The 20374-nt window shown below is 41.2% G+C and overlaps 2 protein-coding genes across 2 annotated transcripts in view; one reads left to right on the top strand and one right to left on the bottom strand.

Annotated features, from left to right (window-relative positions):
- Positions 1-6064: 6064 nt before the first annotated feature.
- Positions 6065-20374, top strand: part of sgip1b (SH3GL interacting endocytic adaptor 1b) — a 49184-nt gene continuing 34874 nt past the window's right edge. Inside the window, exon 1 of the mRNA XM_058066662.1 lies at positions 6065-6118. The gene's annotated coding sequence lies outside the window, so the exon portion shown is untranslated. The remainder of the gene's footprint in view (positions 6119-20374) is intronic.
- LOC131125277 (phosphatidylinositol 3-kinase regulatory subunit gamma-like) lies at positions 6216-12496 on the bottom strand. The gene is made up of 10 exons (XM_058066666.1): positions 12177-12496; positions 10232-10343; positions 10028-10126; positions 9774-9954; positions 9568-9684; positions 9330-9472; positions 9063-9239; positions 8913-8987; positions 8659-8829; positions 6216-7835 (listed from the first exon to the last, which is right to left on the bottom strand). Exons 1-10 carry the CDS (start codon positions 12229-12231, stop codon positions 7559-7561), a joined length of 1407 nt encoding a protein of 468 aa, XP_057922649.1. The 5' UTR covers positions 12232-12496; the 3' UTR covers positions 6216-7558.

The following is a 20374-nucleotide window of genomic DNA, read 5'->3' as shown; positions in this document are numbered from 1 at the left end:
ATATTAAAATACTTATTTGGAAAGTATTCACTATGCACTGATAATAGGCAAAAAGCAGTAGGTTTGATAACTGAATATGTGAACATGACATCGCTTTTCTGTCATGTTTTTCATTTGGGTAATTTATTTCCTTGCATAATATCCGCCCATCTTCCTGTCAGCATCACCATGCGATTGTCATCTCTAACGTGATGATGAAAAAAGTGTGGAAAAAAAGAATCTTAAGATTGGGGAGAGGAAAAAAAAGAAAAAGTGTGAGGTCCATCCTATGGAAAGTGGTCATCATAATTACCATTCTTTATAAAAACACAGTCTGGCTTTTCTTTGGAGCCCTGTCCGCTGGTGAGACTTTGTCTCCACCAGGAAAGAAAAACACCACAAGACGTGGTTCTTATGGGAATAGATAATAGATTAGAGTGTGTTGAAAAGTAATTGCATAAGTCTACTTTGGGGTTTTCATTCTATATAATTAGTCTCATATTGTGCTGTTGAAGCTGCTTGTTGTTGCTATAAGACCATATTTTCAATGAGTTCAAATACAGTGGTGTGAACATTGTTTTGCATGTTTGTCATAAATGATTCAGATCATCAACCAAATTTAAATATTAGTCAATCACAACAAAACTAAACACAAAAAAATTGTTTTTAAATGCAACTTTTATTTATAAAAACAATCCAAACCGATGTGACGCTTTGTGAAAAGTGATATCCTCCTAAAGCTAATAACTGGTTGGGCCACCCTTAGCAGCAACAACTGCAATCAAGCGTTTGTGATAACTTGCAATGAGTCTCTTACAGCGCTGTGGAGGAATTTTGGCCCACTCATCTTTGCAGAATTATTGTCATTCAGCCACATTGGAGGCTTTTCCAGCATGAAGTACCTTTTTAAGGTCATGCCACAGCATCTCAATAGGATTCAGGTCAGGACTTTGACTAGGCCACTCCAAAGTCTTCATTTGGTTTTATTTTTCAGCCATTCAGAGGTGGACTTGCTGGTGTGTTTTGGATCATTGTCCTGCTGAAGAACCCAAGTTGGTTTCTGCTTGAGGTCACCAACAGATGGCCGGATATTCTCATTCAGGATATGTTGGGAGACAGCAGAATTCATGGTGAGCAAGTCTTCCAGTTCCTAAAACATTAAAACAGCCCCAGACCATCGCACTACCACCACCATATTTTACTGTTGGTATAACTTTCATTTTCTGAAATTATTACACCAAAGAGTTCAAACTTTTTCTCGCCTCGTCTTGCGCATCATCAAGATGTTTTCTGGCAAAACTGAGATGAGCCTTAATGTTCTTTTTTTATGATGGAGTCATGAACACTGACCTTAACTGAGGCAAGTGAGATTTGCTGTTCTTTGGATGTTGTTGTGGGGTCTTTTGTGACCCCTTGGATGGGTCATTGCTGATCTCTTGGTGTCATTTTGGTTGACCGGCCACTCCTGGGAAGGAGTCCCCAAACTTTAGAATTTAGAAATTCATAATTCCCAGATTGATAGACCCCAATTAATGTCATTTTTGTTATGTTCTAACACATAAAATAAAAGGTTTAATGTAAAAACTGCATTTTATATGCAGTTCTGTTATCATTGATGAGTATACAAATTAGTTTGATGATCTGAAACATTTAAGTGTGACAAACGTGCAAAAAAAGAAATCATTAAAGGGGCAAACAATTTTTCACACCACTGTAGAATAGAATAGAGTGATGTTTGTGTGTTTCATAATGTAAATGATATCTGCCCTGTGACAGCAGGCTGACGACGCTTGATCTTTTTTTATAATCAATTTCAGAGCTGAACTTCAGCAAACAGATTGTTGGAGTGATGAAAGGATACTGAGAATGTTTGTTCATGTCCACTGGAGTCAATTGTAAGGGGGTTCCTATGTGCATATAAGATTTGTATATTGTCTTCTACATAGACAATGCATATACTTAGAGAAGTACACATGTAACAGTCTGGACTTGATCACTCTTGGGCATTGTTCACATATACATAAGATCATTTTTGAGGTTAAAGGTCACTAATATTGACCGAAAGGGTTTACATCTCAGGTCGTCTCTGACAATCTCCCCAAGATTTGTAGGCCACACTTTGATGTCAAGAAGGGGGACCCATGTTCTACGTCCATGTGATCCAACCATGACTATGTGGAACAGCCTTAGGAGCATGAAGTTATCCATAATGTCTTGGTAAGACCAAGAATTGGGATTCAGTCGAAACCACCAGGCCTAGTACCGTGAATTACAGTTTTGTTTTTTTTGTTAAAACCTCGTGTCTTCCATTTCACGCTATACGGTAATTTGCTCTTGTGGCTTTCTTGTGATGCTGAAGTTTAGGCCGATTAGACAAATCAATAAGCACAGATGAGCTTGGGGGACAAACACCACATTGAATTTGGATGAAATGTATCATCTCAATCAATGCTAAATGAGTTCCTTTATAGACGATTTTCGTGTCACCTTTCATTACAATTTGAGATTCAAAAGGAACTTTTCTTCATTTGCAACTGGCCCATTTCACCGAATCAGTGCCATTTACGTCCCCAGGAAATATAATATATAAATGCGCAATCAAATTCCTAAAAGTGTCCTCTAAGTTGTTCCGATATGATCGTTCACATACTGATTGATATTCAGTGTTTTGTTGTTCATAGTTTATACTGTTGTTGCTGCTGAGCTACCCAGCATACCTTGTGGGCACTTGTAATCAACATCGTGTGTGTGTTTTCATTTTGTTGCACTGTGATTATGTTGTTTTGAGACCACATATACATTTTTAACCCATTTTGCCCAACCCCTGCCCTAACACCTTAGCTTCTTAGCTGGTCACATGGTTCACAGGAAGGTGCATCACAGTCTCTTGCAAGTTTATTATGATGTTGAGTTTCGATAATGATTAGACCGTAGCGGGATAGAAGACACTTTAAAGGTGGAATGGCAGATGGCGTGCAGCAGTGTAAGGGCACGCACACTCACCTGTGCCCATGTGACCATGTGACCACGCCCCATACACCCATGCAACACAAACTTATAACCTATACCACCTATAGCACCATTTCAGTGGAATTCTTGTTGAGTACTGTTGTTGTAAAACAGGCATCAGGCACATTACTGTATGCCTCGATTGTCCACAATAAAATAAACATCATACTCACCGTGTTTTATATAGCAAATTAATGTGGCATTAACAATATTTCAATATTTTTCCATCAACGAAACAAATCAAATTCTTACTTGCAACACAAACAGCACAGTGTGAAGTGTAATACTATGTCATGTGCTGTATTGAGAGTAGACTGAGTGTAAATGTAAAGCTGGTATGTCTAATGCATTACTTTACTAGCTCTATGGCCTGGCAGGCAACAGGACCTCTAGCACTAGCCTATGTCAGAGCCAGCTATAACGTGAGGTAATAAAAAAAAAGGGGAGGGTAAAGAGAAAAAAAAATCCCATTTTGATCGATTCGTCCTTCCACATAGCAACTGGCCTCTGATTGGCTGACGACATTGGCGTCCTAGGCCTCCTATTGGCTGAGAGATTGGTCTCAACACGAAGAAATCGGACGGAGACAGAGAAGAGGAGTGACATGATTGGACGTAGCCACACTGACTGCCAAAACCTATTTCCCTCGAAAGCCTGTAAGTCACTTAATGGCGTCTTTAAATGTAAGGTTTGACAACAAAGCTGCTTGCTCAGTCAGTTCTTATTTAAACGAAGAAGTTCGGTTTTCTTTGTGTGTGTGTGTGTGTGTGTGTGTGTGTGTGTGTGTGTGTGTGTGTGTGCAGTACACGTGAAGATGAAGGACAAGGAAGTGGAGGAGGAGTGTGTGTATTATTTTTGAGAGAAAAAGACATGGGGGCTGGGTTTTTACTTAGGAACGGGGAGGGAGGGATTTAGTTGTGTTAGTTTAACTGCTGTGTAGGCAAGTCACTTTGGGAAGTAGCCAGGTTTGGTGGAATGTTTCAGAGGTTAGAGGAAAAGTGGAAGGGCCCCAACTTTTCCCTCCCCAAAAGAAATTCATTCACATTATTCTTTACAGAAGTCAGGAAAACATGTCTTCCTTGTGCCTACCCAGTACTGTGTCTGCCTACTTTCTCCTTGTCCTTCAGAGAGAGGGTGACTCACCGCCTGTGTACAGGGTGTCCTATCTGCGTACTATTCGTGATTCAGCGTTTATAAAAAAAAAAGGTTTGAATCTGTGCGAAAATTGTACCATTCGCACTTTTTTTCTCTCAGAAAATAGGAAAATTGGCTGTACATTTGGTACCCTGACCAGCTAAAATTTGTTTTCCCAGACACCGTGAGAGTCATAAAATATCAAAAAATACTGCAATACTAAAAATACTACAAACTACAGTTCAGGAACTCCAACACACTGAACTGTATATTTTGAAAACGGGTTACAGAAACGATGATATCACAGATTGTTGGCGTTTTGACGACAAGCCAACATAATTAATTGACTAGGCCACTCCAAAGTCTTCATTTGGTTTTTCTTCAGCAATTCAGTGGTGGACTTGCTGGTGTGTTTTGGATCATTGTCCTGCTGAAGAACCCAAGTTGGTTTCAGCTCGAGGTCACCAGCAGATGGCCAGACATTCCCCTTCAGGATATGTTGGGAGACAGCAGAAGATTCATAGCAAGCAACTCTTTCTGTTCCTGAAGCACTAAAACAGCCCCAGACCATCGCACTACCACCTCCATATTTTACTGCTGTTATGACTTTCATTTTATGAAATTCTTAAAATTTGCTCAAATTTGACAAACATATAGACAAACAACCATTCAGTCCAGGGTGTACCCCACCTTTTACCCAAAGACATCTGAGATAGGCTTCAGCACCCCTCGTGAGGAAAAGCAGTAGATAAGGAATGAATGAATCAATGAATTTTACAACTTCTGGTGATGGTGATGGTTTAGGGGGCTGCACGGCGGTTGAGCGGTTAGCGCCTAGACCTCACAGCTCAGAGACCCGAGTTCAATCCCACCCTTGGCCATCTCTGTGTGGAGTTTGCATGTTCCCTGGGTTTTCTCCAGGTACTCCGGTTTCCTCCCACATTCCAAAAACATGCTAGGTTAATTGGCGACTCCAAATTGTCCATAGGTATGAATGTGAGCGTGAATGGTTGTTTGTCTATATGTGCCCTGTGATTGGCTGGCGACCAGTCTACGGTGTACCCCGCCTCTCGCCCGAAGACAGCTGGGATAGGTTCCAGCACGGCCCGCGACCCCTGTGAGGATAAGAGGTAGAAAATGAATGAATGAATGGTGATGTTTAGGCCAGCAGAGAAGGCCTTGACAGCTGTGTACCACCGCTATCCTTTTTAGAGGAAGTGCGGTTGTCACGGTCGCCTGACAACCAGGCTGAGGGTGAGACCGTGACTCTGATTCCATCATTTCCCTGTTAATCATCAATTATTATCATTCATTCATGGGAATAACCTATACATTTTTACATTTTAAAATGCTTTTAGTAAGTGTGTGAGGCATAATAAAGCGCTATATATGTATGATGAGGACTGTCCACCAGCTCTATGCTGACATAGGTAAGCAGGAGTAATCCATGGCCTGGAACTGAGGCTCTCCTCAAGTATATCCCTGCCCTTTTCACCTTATTAATCCCTGCCTAACGTGGACCTTATGTGATGGCTGAAAGAGGCCACATGTTTTTCTGGTCACAGTGGGCCAACAGTGGTGTCAGCTGGGGACACTGCCCTAATCAGTGGTCTCCATATCTCGCCGCTTGTTCAAGTTCTTCTGAACCGATAGCACTTGCGTTTATTTTAGGTGACATTTTGTGTATTTATTGCGTAACTATGTACGTGACGAGTGATAAACTTCTGTGAATTAATCTGAGCCTGTGTTCTAATATTAACAGATTAAGAGTTTGTGCTTTTATATTGAAATGTAATGTTTCAAATGATTGCATGTTCCTAATGATTCATTTTTTTCCCCCAGTGAGATTATGCAGACATACCGGGCGGGGAAAAGCACTTTTGCACATCCTGCTATTGTCTTTGTTACTTCCTTTCTCTTCCATCTGTCCACAGTATGTCCTCCAGTGCCCTCTTATCTCAGCTGACCCCAGGATGAAGTTCATTGGAATACAATGGTTAGTGACCAATGGTTCATTTCGGAAAAACCTTTATCTTTTTTTAATTTATCATATTCTAACTTGCAACGGATTTTGAAAAGAACAGCTCAAGATTGCGTAAGATGACAAAACCCTCATCAGTTTATTGTCTTTCAGCAAGAAAAAGGTCAGGATCTCACATTGCTCAGCCTTACCCGAGGCATTTCCTCCATACTCAAATGGAGGGTTTTTTTTTGTTTTTTTTTTTAAACTATGAGGCTAAATAAGCCTCATTCCAAGAAGCATTCTCAGAAATACATTTTAGGTTCTCTGTACAGAGTCCACAAACTTGAAAAAAAAATGTGCCAAGTTCAACACCAATTCCTTACGCCTCTAGCTATGCCGGCTGCATGTCGTGAAACACATTCATAGCTCGAGCAATGCCACAATTCAAGTAATGGAGGCAGGATACTTCTGGACCTCTTGCAGTTCGCACCGACATCGGAGGTCATATCTTACCGACACCACCAAAGAGTGCATTTTTTTGTGGCGCATGTCAACCGTTCATAACAGCGTCACCTTCACACCACCATCACACATTGCAACAATAGAAATACTGTTGGATTGCACTTTCTTCAAGCTTTCATCGTGTGGCATGTTTATAGAAAAAATATATATAGAATACAAAAAGCTTATACTTCTTCGAGTAACAGAATATAACATACAGTACTTCAGATTATGTTTTGATCAGCACATCAGCAGGTGTAGATAATTTGCTTGTCCAAATGCATTGACTGGGCAAAACAGAGATGTCTTTTTTGCTCTCTAATCAAGTGCTTTGGTCAATGGGAATAACATTGAGTATGCTTTTTTATAATGGTTTACTACAGGATGTTAATGCTACATAATATCCACTGTATGAATGGGGCAAATTGTTAAGATGCACCACAATTTTTCACATATTCACAAGTGGCATTTACCCAGAAAAATGGTTTGGTCCACCAAACCAGGACGATAGAAACAGCCTGTGTACAGCACCATTTTCCCCCCCTCACCGAGTAGTAGTGATGTAATATATTTATGTAACTTATGGATCACCGTTTCCAGAGCTGATTCAGTTTTAGGTCAAATCTCTGGCATTGCAGATTTGTTTTAAGTCCAACCAAGATGCAGCATCTGATGTCTGGGAGCGATTTAGCGGGTGTCAATGTATCTTAATAACGTCCCGCCAAAACGAACAGCAATATATGAAGTACAATTTCTTTTCCAGGGAAATATTTAACAGTCTCTCGAAAGCAAAAAAACAAAAACAAAAACAATAGAAGCTGACATTCAAGTTCCGGTCCCACTTCAATTTGTGAACTTGCATTCACAAAAACTGATGGAATCACTTTAGTGCAACATTTCAACAAATGCACCTTTGATGCAGTCGTTCTCGCAGGATACAGTAAACATGTCCTCTGTATAATCTCAGTTGGTTTACATTTCTGGAGCAGCCGGTGGGAGCCGAACAGTCTGTTTGTTGGGAGTCTGTAAGAGTTTGTGCTCCTCTGCGTTTTGCGAAGGCATTGCGGGGGCTTTGGCGTGTACCGGATGCGACAGTCTGACATCCAGGGCGTCATTGTGTTGCACTAAGGAGTGCAGGCGGTAGTGCAGGACAAGGTCTTTCAGTGAGCAGTGGACGTCGTAGGGCTCGGCGAAGCCGTAACCGTGTGGTGTGTTGTAGATCATACAGTGCTTCACTTCTTCGTTTACGCTGAAATATAAAAAAAAAAAACAACAAAACATCAATAAGCATCACACTAAAATTCATTCATTCATTTTCTACCGCTTTTCCTCACGAGGGTCGCGGGGGTGCTGGAGCCTATCCCAGCTGTCTTGGGGCGAGAGGCGGGGTACACCCTGGACTGGTTGCCAGCCAATCACAGGGCACATATAGACAAACAACCATTCACACTCACATTCATACCTATGGACAATTTGGAGCGGCCAATTAACCTAGCATGTTTTTGGAATGGGGGAGGAAACCGGAGTACGCGGAGAAAACCCGGAGAACATGCAAACTCCACACAGAGATGGCCGAGGATGGGATTGAACTCGGGTCTCTGAACTGTGAGGTCTAGGCGCTAACCACTCAACCGCCGTGCAGCCCCCTAAACCATCACCAGAAGTTGTAAAATTCATTCATTCCTTATCTACCGCTTTTCCTCACGAGGGGTGCTGGAGCCTATCCCAGCTGTCTTTGGGTGAGAGGCGGGGTACACCCTGGACTGGTCGCCAGCCAATCACAGGGCACATATAGACAAACAACCATTCACACTCACATTCATACAATTTGGAGCGGCCAATTAACCTAGCATGTTTTTGGAATGTGGGAGGAAACCGGAATACCCGGAGAAACCCCACACACGGGGAGAACATGCAAACATGCAAACTCCACACAGAGATGGCCGAGGGTGGAATTGAACCCTGGTCTCCTAGCTGTGAAGTCTGCGCGCTAACCACTCGACCGCCGTGCCGCCCCACACAAAAATTAACATCCATATTATTATACTGCCGTTAATAAGTGTTGTACTCACACAACAGAGCAGGCGTAGCATCCTTGTTTGCTGCTCTCACGAATAAGGAACGTCCCGGTAGCTTTTCCCTCGAGCATCTCTTCCGCTTGCGTCCTGCTCATTTCGCCCACAAACCAACTCGTCTCGTCCTGATGCGGCAAATTCTTCTCATCTCCCTTGAGCACGTATGTACTGAGAAAACAACAAACGTCTTTGTGTTACTCTGTATCTAATTTGAAGAAACAGTTTCTGCGAATACTCGAGTTAATACGTACTCGTCAAGGCTGTCGCTTAGTATCCCCAGCCAGTCATATATGCGTTTCTGTCGTACGCCTTTGTGATTGAGCCAACTTGTGTGGAGAAAAGAAAAGATTACAGATGAGATGAGGACTCGTTGTACTGAAAACAAGCTTCAGTCTACTCACTTGAGGTACTGGTCTCTGATGTTACGCAGCTGGATGAGGTCTGGCCGCAAACTGTTTATCTTTCTGTCTGTCTCTCGATAGTCCTCCACCTGGCTCCTCAAGTCTTCCTCCAGATGGATCTTGCTGTCGTAGATCTCGCCGAGACGGCATTTCAGCTTCTCGTAATTTATCAAAAAGCTAAAAAAAAAGGGTGCAAGTATTGAGTTAGATTCCAGAATGGTTGACTGCAGCAATGTGGGCGATAGATAACAAATGTAACGCAAGTACCTTTCGAGATCTTGGTCACCTCCGTCAGATTGATTGTTCCTCTCAAATTCTTCCCCGTAGCGTTCCTGTTCACGACATTGCTCCTCAAAGATCATCATTGTCTCGTTAAACGCTTCAATAGCTGTTTGCTTCATCTGGATTTCCTGACGCAAGAGAGTTCAATGTTTTAGATACAAACTCATCGCACAAAATGTTTGGTTTGAGACCATCAGATTGTTATTATTATTTATTTTTTTACCTGTGATGTCTTTGTGAAGGATTCATAAAGACGATCAAACTCCTTAGATTTCTCTTGATACTGACAGTGGACCTCTTTGAGTTTTCTTCCAGCGACATCAACGCTGTTCTCCTTCACCTGAAAAACAGTCATAACAGTCACAACATATTTGATATATAAAACTACAATGTCGTAGAACACTAATGCAAAGCAGCATGGCCACAAACCTGCTGGAAGCGGGACAAGGGATGTGTGAGCATCAGGTCCAGTGTGGCGTTGTACTCCACCAACGGATGGTGCTGATAGTGCCAAATGAGCTCCACTACGGAGGTGAACGTAAGCGGGTCGGAGAAACCGTATTTCCCATCTCGGTGGTAAATCTTGATCAGTTTATTGTGGCCGTCCTTCCTGAAAACCGAAAATTATGCGATAAATTTGAGCCAACTATATTATTGCCGCCGCTAGTTTAACTCTCCCATACCTTAATGTCAGCGTAAAGTCTCCTTGCTGCTTTGTGGATGCGTCACGCACCAGGAAGGATCCGTCTGGTGTGTCGCGGAGCTTCTCGTTCACTTCGTCCCTGAGGCCAAAATCGGTTAACAAATTAAACATGGCTACACATTTAAATACAACACATTCCCAGCAGTTGATAATACCATGTTTGACTTAGCGCCAGTTCCTTTACCTGGTTATATCGCCCCAGTACCATTCGGCATCCTGTAGCGAATATGTCGGCGGGGAAAGGCAGTTATTGTTCATGGCGGATGAGGCTGGCTTTGTTGACCTAGGAGGAAGAGCTGCCAGGGAGGGACAAAAAAAGACGGGACAAAATCCAGGATTAGTATGACTAATTCTTAGAAAGAGCGCTATCAGTCTTTAAAATATTGATCGAAATGTCTCGGAGAGTGTAAACATGAATTACCCCACACCCACCCGCCCACACAAGTCTGTCACTGCCTGTCAGGGACAAGCCCAGGCATGTTTCCAAAAGATGTCACATGCCTCAACATGACTGACACCCAACTGTAGTTGTTGCACGATTTCTTCTTGCCAACTGCTCTTTTAAGTCTCATTTTCTAAAAACGTAAAAGGACCACCTTTATAGGGTGATAATTGAACTTTATTATGTTTAATTAGCTTATTTGGTGTAAATAGTGAATGGTGTCATCATGTTTTAATAATGGCTGCACGCGTTCAAGTCAGACTGCTTAAATGGAAAAAGCTGAAATAACCGAAATTACATTTTGAACTCTGTGACCCGTCTTTTTTTTTTTTGTAATTATTGCAATCTTGCAGATCTTCATGAGTTTTCCATCAACCTTCAAGGGGAAAAAAAACATCTCACTTGGCCAAAAGTCTAAGCGTTTTCCTCAGGATTAAAAAAAAAAGGAGGGCAAACCGCATCAAGAGAAGGTGAAGGGCGATATATTTCACTACAGGACAAAAGTGCCTTTCATGAGGCAGTCGGGGGGAGACGACAAGGGCTGCCTCTGAGAGGAGAAAATGTGGTTTTCACCCACCATCCGCTCTCCTCTTTTTCTGACCTTAAAATAAACAAAAGTCAGGTGCAGCAGCAGCACATTTTGGCAGGCTTAAAAAAAAACCCAAAAGCTGCTGCTTCTCCAGCAAAATTAAATCTGCACACCTTCCTCCCCTCCTCCTTCTCCTCCTCCTCTCGGCTGCCAAGAAACTTGCAGTGGATTCCAGAAGCCGAGGACCAGCAGCACAGAACCGAACCAGAGCCAAGTCATTAAGCATGAACTAAAGAAATGCATCAATCATGATGGAGCCTGGTTCTGCTCTGTTGCCAGTTGGCGTATCTAAAAAAAGTTTTAACAATCAAAGTTAATGTTTTAAAAATATGTAAGTGACAAAAATTGGAGCAGTTGGGTCAGTGATTAATCCCAAATGTGGCAGCAAAAAATTATTTCTTTACTGCAAATAACATATCTTCAGTCATCCAACCTATGGTGACAGACAGAACAATGGAATGTTCCTCCACTAGATGGCAGAACGCAACACAATAGACCCAGAATCATTATTTCTGTCCAAATACTTTATTGTGACATTTTTATTTAATTGTGTACCGTGCCATTTTTGGAACAATACCCTAAATAAAAAGATAACCAAACACTGTTCTAGCCATCTAGCCTACTTTCCGAGCTAGCGCTAATTACGCACGGCTGGCTGCAGAGGAGAACAAAGCGGTGGTTTCATGCGGCTCTAGTTGACGCACCATATTTCCTTCTAAGATTGTTCCCTACGTTTTTGTCATGACTTGTCCCTCAAGATCTCGTTCAAGGATACGATTCGAGAAAACACAGCATCGCTCCTCGCCTGCTTTGTCATTCGCGATGGGACAAAAGAAAAAAAAAAGAGGCGAACCACTGCGCCTTGGTCCGCTGAAGGTATTACGTAATTGCCAAGCGAATTGCGCTATGCATGCCTGGGCAATGGCACCGACGACCTGATCATTACAGTATAACGTTTTTTTTACTGACACACGTTTTTGGCACATGTCAACTTATTCGCTGTTGATCATTTAAGACCAACAATGAAGTGGAATAAAGCTGTCAAATGTTTTTTTAAGCCATGAAGATGCAAACAATGGCTGCAGCTGACTGCGTTACCTGGTGGCGCTGGATCCATCTCGATGTAGAATAAACCTTCAGGGGGATAAATCATTCCTGTTTCACAATAGTAGTCCAGATTGCCTCCGTTGTCTCAGCGAAAAAACATTAAAAAAACCACTTTTCTTTTGTGTGTAGTGAACAGTTTTTTTTTTCAAGCTGCCTCAAATCAACCTGCACGTCCTTATATTTACTTCGACTAAAATAAAGTCCTCTCGATTATTCTGGTAATGTAAAACATCCCAAAGTCCAACAAAATTGCGTTTTTGGACTTTTTAAAGATGTATCTGATGGTTCAGTCCGTGGTCGCAGCTCGTCTTTACTTCATCTCGGAAGTGGAGCGGCTTTAAAGGGCAGTTCTCACATCATCTTGGACGGTACCAAGCTCCCATCAGGGTGGGGGGTGTTCATTTTTTGGCGTGTGGCTCGCAAACCACGCAAAACACTCCATTTTCATCACTTCATATAATAGTCAGAATCAAGTATAAATTTTGAAGTTGTATTAAGTGTATTTTTTACGGTATTTGTTCATTTGGAACTAATGATACCCGGATTGTGAAATGGTACGTTCCAGGTCGTTTCATTCAGGTCCTTAAATGCTGCACTGTAACAGCTGAAAAATGGCTTGCTGCACATGAATGAAAGAAAAAAAAACTAATCTATGTATTGGAATCAGTAAATATTAATACAATTACTGTATTTTTAATCATAGCTTTCAAAGAAACGAATTACAGAATGATCAAAAGAGGCGTGTTTAAATTGATTTAATAGATTTAAACAAAATGACATCATGCCATACATTTGACTGAATTCCATCTTGTCATCCAGAAAGCATTTGGTTAACTCTTTGTCTTTGTGGTGTCGCCTACGTAGTTCCCGAGTGTGTGCTATATTCTTGTTGAGCTTGTCAAACACGTTCCGCAGCAAAATTGCCAACGTGTATGTGCACTTGTAATTATCGCTGAGATCATTATGTTGCACATACAAGTGGTGGAACCTTTTTACAGTGAAATGACAATTCCTGAAAAGAATACGGTGAACAGTCCGGCGTATTTTACAGTATGTTCATGTATGTGTTTCATGGCCGATGAATACAAGCATTGTCGTCCACTCATGACACAGAATGACACGCTGCTGTAAATTTAAACAACCCGGGGCCTCTCCCCCCCCCCTCCAGCTGACGTTAGTGACTGCAGGGAGAGTGAAACAAGGCCTGCATGGTCAGAGGTCTGACTCTGTTGGTGTCCATGCGTTTATGGCCGGTCCCCTTTTGACCCAAGGACATAGAGTCAGGGAGGTAATTGCCTCCAGCATTCCTTTTTCCCATCAGTAAGATGATTCTTTCCTGTGTGCAGGCAGCGTCCATGAAACAGACTAAACTAACTGCCTTGAATAGAGAATATTACATGGCGGAAAGTCCACAATGCCTCCGAGACACTCATGGTTTTCACACTCATGTGTCTTCGAGGGATGGATGAAACAAACACACGCTTGTGATCATGTTAGAGAAATATCTTGCCGTCCTTTCTGCTTGCTGATGGCAGATTTGGACACTGTAAAAAAAAAATCCAAGTTGACTCAACTTAAAAAAAATTGTAACCTATTGATTAAATCTAGCAAATTATTTCAGGTAATTTCAACTCACAACTAAGTTTCTCCAACTTCACGTGACTTATTGCTTTGTTTTGAGAACTTTCTTTATTAGGTCAAATAAAGTAATATTTTTGTTTTATCAACAATAGACCTCACTTTTGATTTAGTCTAACTAATTATTCATTCATTCATTTTCTACCGCTTTTTCCTCACGAGGGTCGCGGGGGGTGCTGGAGCCTATCCCAGCTGTCTTCGGGCGAGAGGCGGGGTACACCCTGGACTGGTCGCCAGCCAATCACAGGGCACATATAGACAAACAACCATTCACACTCACATTCATACCTATGGACAATTTGGAGTCGCCAATTAACCTAGCATGTTTTTGGAATGTGGAGGAAACCCAAGTACCTGGTGAAAACCCACGCATGCACAGAGAGAACATGCAAACTCCACACAGAGATGGCCGAGGGTGGAATTGAACCCTGGTCTCCTAGTTGTGAGACCAGGTTAACCACTCGACCGCCGTGCAGCTCCTAAATTGAAATTAATTGAAATAATTTGTTAACCTGATTTGAAAATGAGTTGAGATTATTTGATTTACATTGCTGATACAACCAAAATAAAATTAAGTTCCCACAACAAATCAATAAGTAACGTGAACTTGGTATTTTAAGTTGGAGAAACTTAGTTGTGTGTTGAAATTACCTGAAATAATTTGCTAGATGGGCAGCACGGCGGTCGAGTGGTTAGCGCGGTTAGGCTAGGAGACCAGGGTTCAATTCCACCCTCGGCCATCTCTGTGCGGAGTTTGCATGTTCTCCCCGTGCATGTGTGGGTTTCCTCCCACATTCCAAAAACATGCTAGGTTAATTGGCGACTCCAAATTGTCCATAGGTATGAATGTGAGTGTGAATGGTTGTTTGTCTATATGTGCCCTGTGATTGGCTGGCGACCAGTCCAGGGTGTACCCCGCCTCTCCAGCACCCCCAGCGACCCTTATGAGGAAAAGCGGCAGAAAATGAATGAATGAATGAATTTGCTAGATTTAATCAAAATTTTAAGGCAGCAAGGTTACAAATTTTTAAAAATTGAGTCAACTTGGAATTTTTTACCGAATGTATCATCTTCTTAAATGCAGTAGTCGGGGTTGAAATCTGACACAAATCATAACAACAAGAAATGGCATGTTAAAACAACTATTTTGTTACAAAACAATAGGCTACCAAACAGAAATTTGGATTAAAGTAAAATTAAAATAATTATAATACATTATTAAATAATGATGAATAATGAAATAATTAAATCATGAATAAATAATTGTTTAAAAAATTTATTATTATTATTTTTTAAACATTAAAGACAACACTTGCACCATCACAAGCAGCGTCACAACTGGCTGCCATTTCAGACACCTTAACACATCTGTTTAAATTATTACCATCTCTAAACAAAGAGTCATATATGACTCTAATGTGTCCACAAAGTCTGTATTCCTTTCCCACTTTTGAGAAGCCTCGGAGCCTGTCACAGCATGTCATTTGGCTGCTATCCAGTCCCCCTTCCCCCCTCTTCTTGTGTCAGAAGGGCACACACGGTTTGCCCCCTTTAACTTCTGGGTCTGACCTGCGTGACACATTTCACTAGCACCACCTTCTTAGCACCGATGCTCCAGCGAAACACCAGGAGAGGACAGGCAGGCACGGCACGATGATCTCCAGAGATATGTTGTCCCTGCGAGCAGTATTTAAAGCAGCCGGAATATTCTTGTGGTGTGTGTGCTCGCGTGCCCCATTTGTGCATGCTTTGGTTAGGGTTAGCGACGGCTGACTTGCAGGATAAACCTTTAGGCTCTTCACCCCAGATCTAGGCAGTCCTGATGGGATCTGTGAAGACTAATCGTAAGATTAACGCAAGAGGCTGATACTGAAGGCCTTCCCGCAGCCTGCTCGATGGTGTGACTCATCTTGAAAGCCACAAACCGCAATACGCCATTCCACCTTGGGAAAGTATGTGGTTGCAGGTCTAAATTTATAAGAGGTTAATAGCCGCAATTAAAATAAACAATAGTGAAGCATTAGCTGTCATAAGCACCACTATGTACATCTGTCTAATACTTGCTTTTATAGTCAGTATAGTTACTCCAGACCCCATTCACTGTGCAATATCTGATCAACCTCCATGTGCAATATTAAGGGCTCTAAATGTAATATACTAAGTTCTATGTGAATTATTTCCATAATGCCTCATATTAACTCTCTAACAAGATCTCAGTGTATAGACTGGACATAATATCTCATCTCGTTTCATATTATCTACATACTGTATTAAGATTAAGATTAAGATATGCCTTTATTCGTCCCTCAGTGGGGAAATTTGTATTGCACAGCAGCAAGAGTACAGAGTCAGTTAAGCAGTACAAAATACACAATATAGAAAAATAAACAATATAAACAACCCAAGTATTAACAAAAATCAACAGTTTTTCCCAGAGTTATATACAATACAGTATGTAGGTAATATGAAACGAGATGAGATACATAACCAGTCTATACACTGAGATCTTGTTAGAGAGTTAATATGAGGCATTATGGAAATACTTCACATAGGACTTAGTATATTGCATTTAGAGCCCTTAATATTGCACATGGGGGTTGATCAGATATTGCACAGTGAATGGGGTCTGGAGTAACAGTTATATACTGTATTGTATATAACTCCGGGAAAAACTGTTGATTTTGTTAATACTTGGGTTGTTTATATTGTTTATTTTTCTACATTGTGTATTTTGTACTGCTTAACTGACTCTGTACTCTTGCTGCTGTGCAATACACATTTCCCCGCAGCAGGGCTACATATAAATAGGTGCTTATTAGAATGATGAAAGGGGTGCTTGATTTCACTCTCTTTTGATATTGTTTGTTCACGCTGTCGTGAAATTATGAACGTTAATCCTCGTATTAAGAGTGTTTAAATGGGCACGTGATAGGCTTTTTGCTGCCACCAAATTTTGATTTTGTAAATCTCCTGCCTTTTAGGAGTAATGCTTATTTGGACTTAGCGCATAAACTGTGTCAAGGAATATCATTCATATTTCTAATATAGGACACATTTTATCTGGATTTGCTTTGTTTTGTTGTCCACCGGGAAAAAGACACAACACATAGAAAGCATGTCAGGGATTAGTTCAGTTGACCAATGTTGTTATCTGTGTCATGGTCTCTTACATTGTAGCCCTGGGTGAATTGCACATCTTACCAATCTGCTGTACAGTAGTGTGCCGCTATTCACGGCCATTGAAGGGATACATAATGGTCTTGGCAGAGTGTTCAACATTCACCATGGAGAGACTGTGGGGTTTCCCTGATCGGTCGCCAGAACCCAGCACACAAAGCATTCAGTAGTCCTGCCAGAGGCAACTCAACTGTGGGCAGAGTGTAGGGCGGCTATGGTCTGGCCCCCGGGACCCAGCCATTGTGGAAATGTAAGTGGGGACAGTGTTTGAATGGAGCTGAAAACCTTAGATGACCAAAAGTATGAGCTTCAAATAGCTTGGGGCCTGGGAAACATAGCTTGTTCTTTTAAGGAGGTCATAGAGATGCCAAAAAAGTGGGGAAAAAATCAACAGAAAACCAATGTTTGGTGTGTAGGGAATGTAACATTTGAACATCAGCAAAAGTGATTTACCATTTTTCCGAACGTTCCTGTGTCAGCCCATTGGTTAAATCAAGCTGCTTCTTGCCCTCTGTGTTAGTTTAGCGTTCAGTGGTCATAGCCGCCACTCGTCATATGTCACTCCCTTCTGCCACAGCCTAAACTTACTCACAGAGGTGACAACTGAGGAACTCGTGGCGGACCACCACGTTACATTAACAGCTAAGTGTCTGGGTTATTTTGTCTTATGAGGGTCCTCTCTTCCTCCTCTTCTCTTCTGAAGTGGCTTGCCAAATGATGGCCTGACCATCTTTGTCTGTGTTCAAAACAACTTAAAATGTTACTAATGGATTTGGATGAAATTTTTAAGAATTGTGGGAAATGGGATATGGAAGAACTGATTACAATTTGGGGGAGATCCGGATCACCGTCTGGATCCAGGAATTTTTTAACAGATTCTTTAACCTAGCAAAATAGGACAAATTTCACACTCCACAAATAAATGGTGAGAGCACTTGTTCGGGATATTTAGCCTTCCCGGTACATTATATCATGCTAGGTGTTAGCATGCTAACATTAGCATGTTAGTATTGCCAGCATGCTAATTTTAGCATAGTAGCACTTTCATGGGTAGACACTTGTTTGAACTCTTAGCACTATCATGCTAGGATGTATCATGCTAAAATTAGCATAGTGGCATTTTTTAGCCATTTTCATAGATAGACATTATTATATTTTTATGATATGTTTGTTTATGTTAGCATTTTTTTGCAATTTCAGGAATATGAACTTACATAGACACTTACCACTATCATGGTAGGTGTTAGCATGTTAGCAACATAATTTTACAAACTTTTTTAGCTCTTTCAGAGGTAGGCACTTATATAAACACTTAGCACTATTATGCAGGGTGTTAGCATGCTAACATTGGCATGTTAGTATTGCCAGCATGCTAATTTTAGCATAGTAGCACTTTTAGCCGTTGTCATGAGTAGACACTTGTTTGAACACTTAGCACTATCATGCTAGGATTTATCATGCTAAAATTAGCATAGTGGCATTTTTTAGCCATTTTCATAGATAGACATTATTATATGTTTATAATATGTTTGTTTATGTTAGCATTTTTTTGCAATTTCAGGAATATGAACTTACGTAGACACTTACCGCTATCATGGTAGGTGTTAGCATGTTAGCATACAAACATAATTCTACAACATTTTTTAGCTTTTTCAGATGTAGGCACTTATATAAACACTCAGCACTATTATGCTGGGTGTTAGCATGCTAACATTAGCATGTTAGCATTTTCACCATTCTTTAAGTCTTTCATACCCTTCCATAATATGTTTTCATGGTCAAGGAATGTAAATATGTAGCTACAATTAATATATTTATGGTGTAAATTCCAATATCAGGGATACTACGAGGCTTGGCGAAGGTATGAGCTCTCCCACTGCTTTTCTAGTTACTGTTGAAGTTGGCCTGTTTGTTTTTCTAGTTTTATGCAATTAGCAGTTCAAAATGTAGCTTAATATATACAGTACAACAATCCCTCGCTGTTCTGTGCTTCAAATTTTGCGACTTCACTCTGTTAAGGTTTTTTTTTAAATATATGAATGAATAAATCATGCTTCTTCATGGTTGAATAATGAATGAATTAACAAATGACCACCATTTTGTGGTTGACTATGGCCCTCTTTTAGTCAAAAAGTATGACAAAAAGTCAAGTTTATTTAGAAAGCACTTAATCACAAAAGAGCCTCAAAGGACTTAAAAAGCAGGAAACAGTAGACAACAGTAGATGATAGACGACATCCCCTGATCTGAACCCCCCATCCGGGCAAGGAAAAACTCTAAACCCATTAGGGAAAAAAAGAACCTTGAGAATGGTTACAATGTTGTAATGTTACAATGATGAGACATTACATCACATTCAGAGTGAAAGGGGAAGTTTTGTCATCACATGCAACCCTACTATATATTGCCTGTGCTATTATTTTTCAAAAAAATCCACCACAAAATGACACTGTCATAAAACGCAGAATTTCTTGGATTGCCTTGAAGTTTCTCACACATCCTAAAGCACTGTTTTGCCAAATTGCCCCCCAAAAATTAGTATATGCCTTTAGGGGACTGACACATGTGTGTAGAATTCAAGCTCCAATTCTTCCAAGCACAGCACATCATTGGAAAGGCGGTACACATAATAGATTGACAGATACAAAGGAAACATAACTGTATTATTATCACTTGATTGACATATGACTCAGCAACAGTCATTAGTAAGTGCTTAGCGTGCTGATCCACAAAGAAAGCACAATTCCCTAACCTTTGTTACTGATGAGGTGCAGAAAAAAAAAAAAAAAGAACAGTCATGTTGCAGTCAGCACACCTTCACGCTGAAATCAGCAAAACATGCAATGCATCTTGTTAGTCTTAAGAGGCAGGAGTCATGTGTGTCCGTGAGTAAAGGATTCGGATGATGGAAGTTAAGCTCGTAATGTCTTTCTCTCTGACACACTCACTCACACACACACTCACACACACACCAGCCTTTCACGCAAAGCAAAATTGAGAAGCCGAGACCTCTTTTCAAGCTCCACGGCAGTTGCCTTCTCTATATAAAAGGATACTACTCTCCTCGGCTACGCAGCTATCACATCAGCACTATAACTCTATTAGGCACAGCTCCAGGACACACTAAGCAACCAATAGCCCACAATGGCGTCATTGTCAGTGAGGACTGCAGCTATTGTCGGCCATGCTACAGGATTTATTCCCCTCCTCCCATATTGTGACCTTCACCTTTGACCCCTTCTGCCATCTCACATGCTCCGGGACTGAGCATGTAAGGGTTTCTGGCCTTCTGACTCAGGCTTGCTAAGTGGCTTCTCTGCACAGTTCTAGTGTTTGGGTGATTCAGGTTGGTGTCAGTAAGGAGAGAACCAGTG

The sequence above is a fragment of the Doryrhamphus excisus genome, chromosome 3 (assembly GCF_030265055.1).
Source record: "Doryrhamphus excisus isolate RoL2022-K1 chromosome 3, RoL_Dexc_1.0, whole genome shotgun sequence".
Lineage (NCBI taxonomy): Eukaryota > Metazoa > Chordata > Actinopteri > Syngnathiformes > Syngnathidae > Doryrhamphus > Doryrhamphus excisus.
The sequence above is the reverse complement of the archived record's forward strand: the minus strand, read 5'-3'. Positions and strand labels throughout refer to the sequence as shown.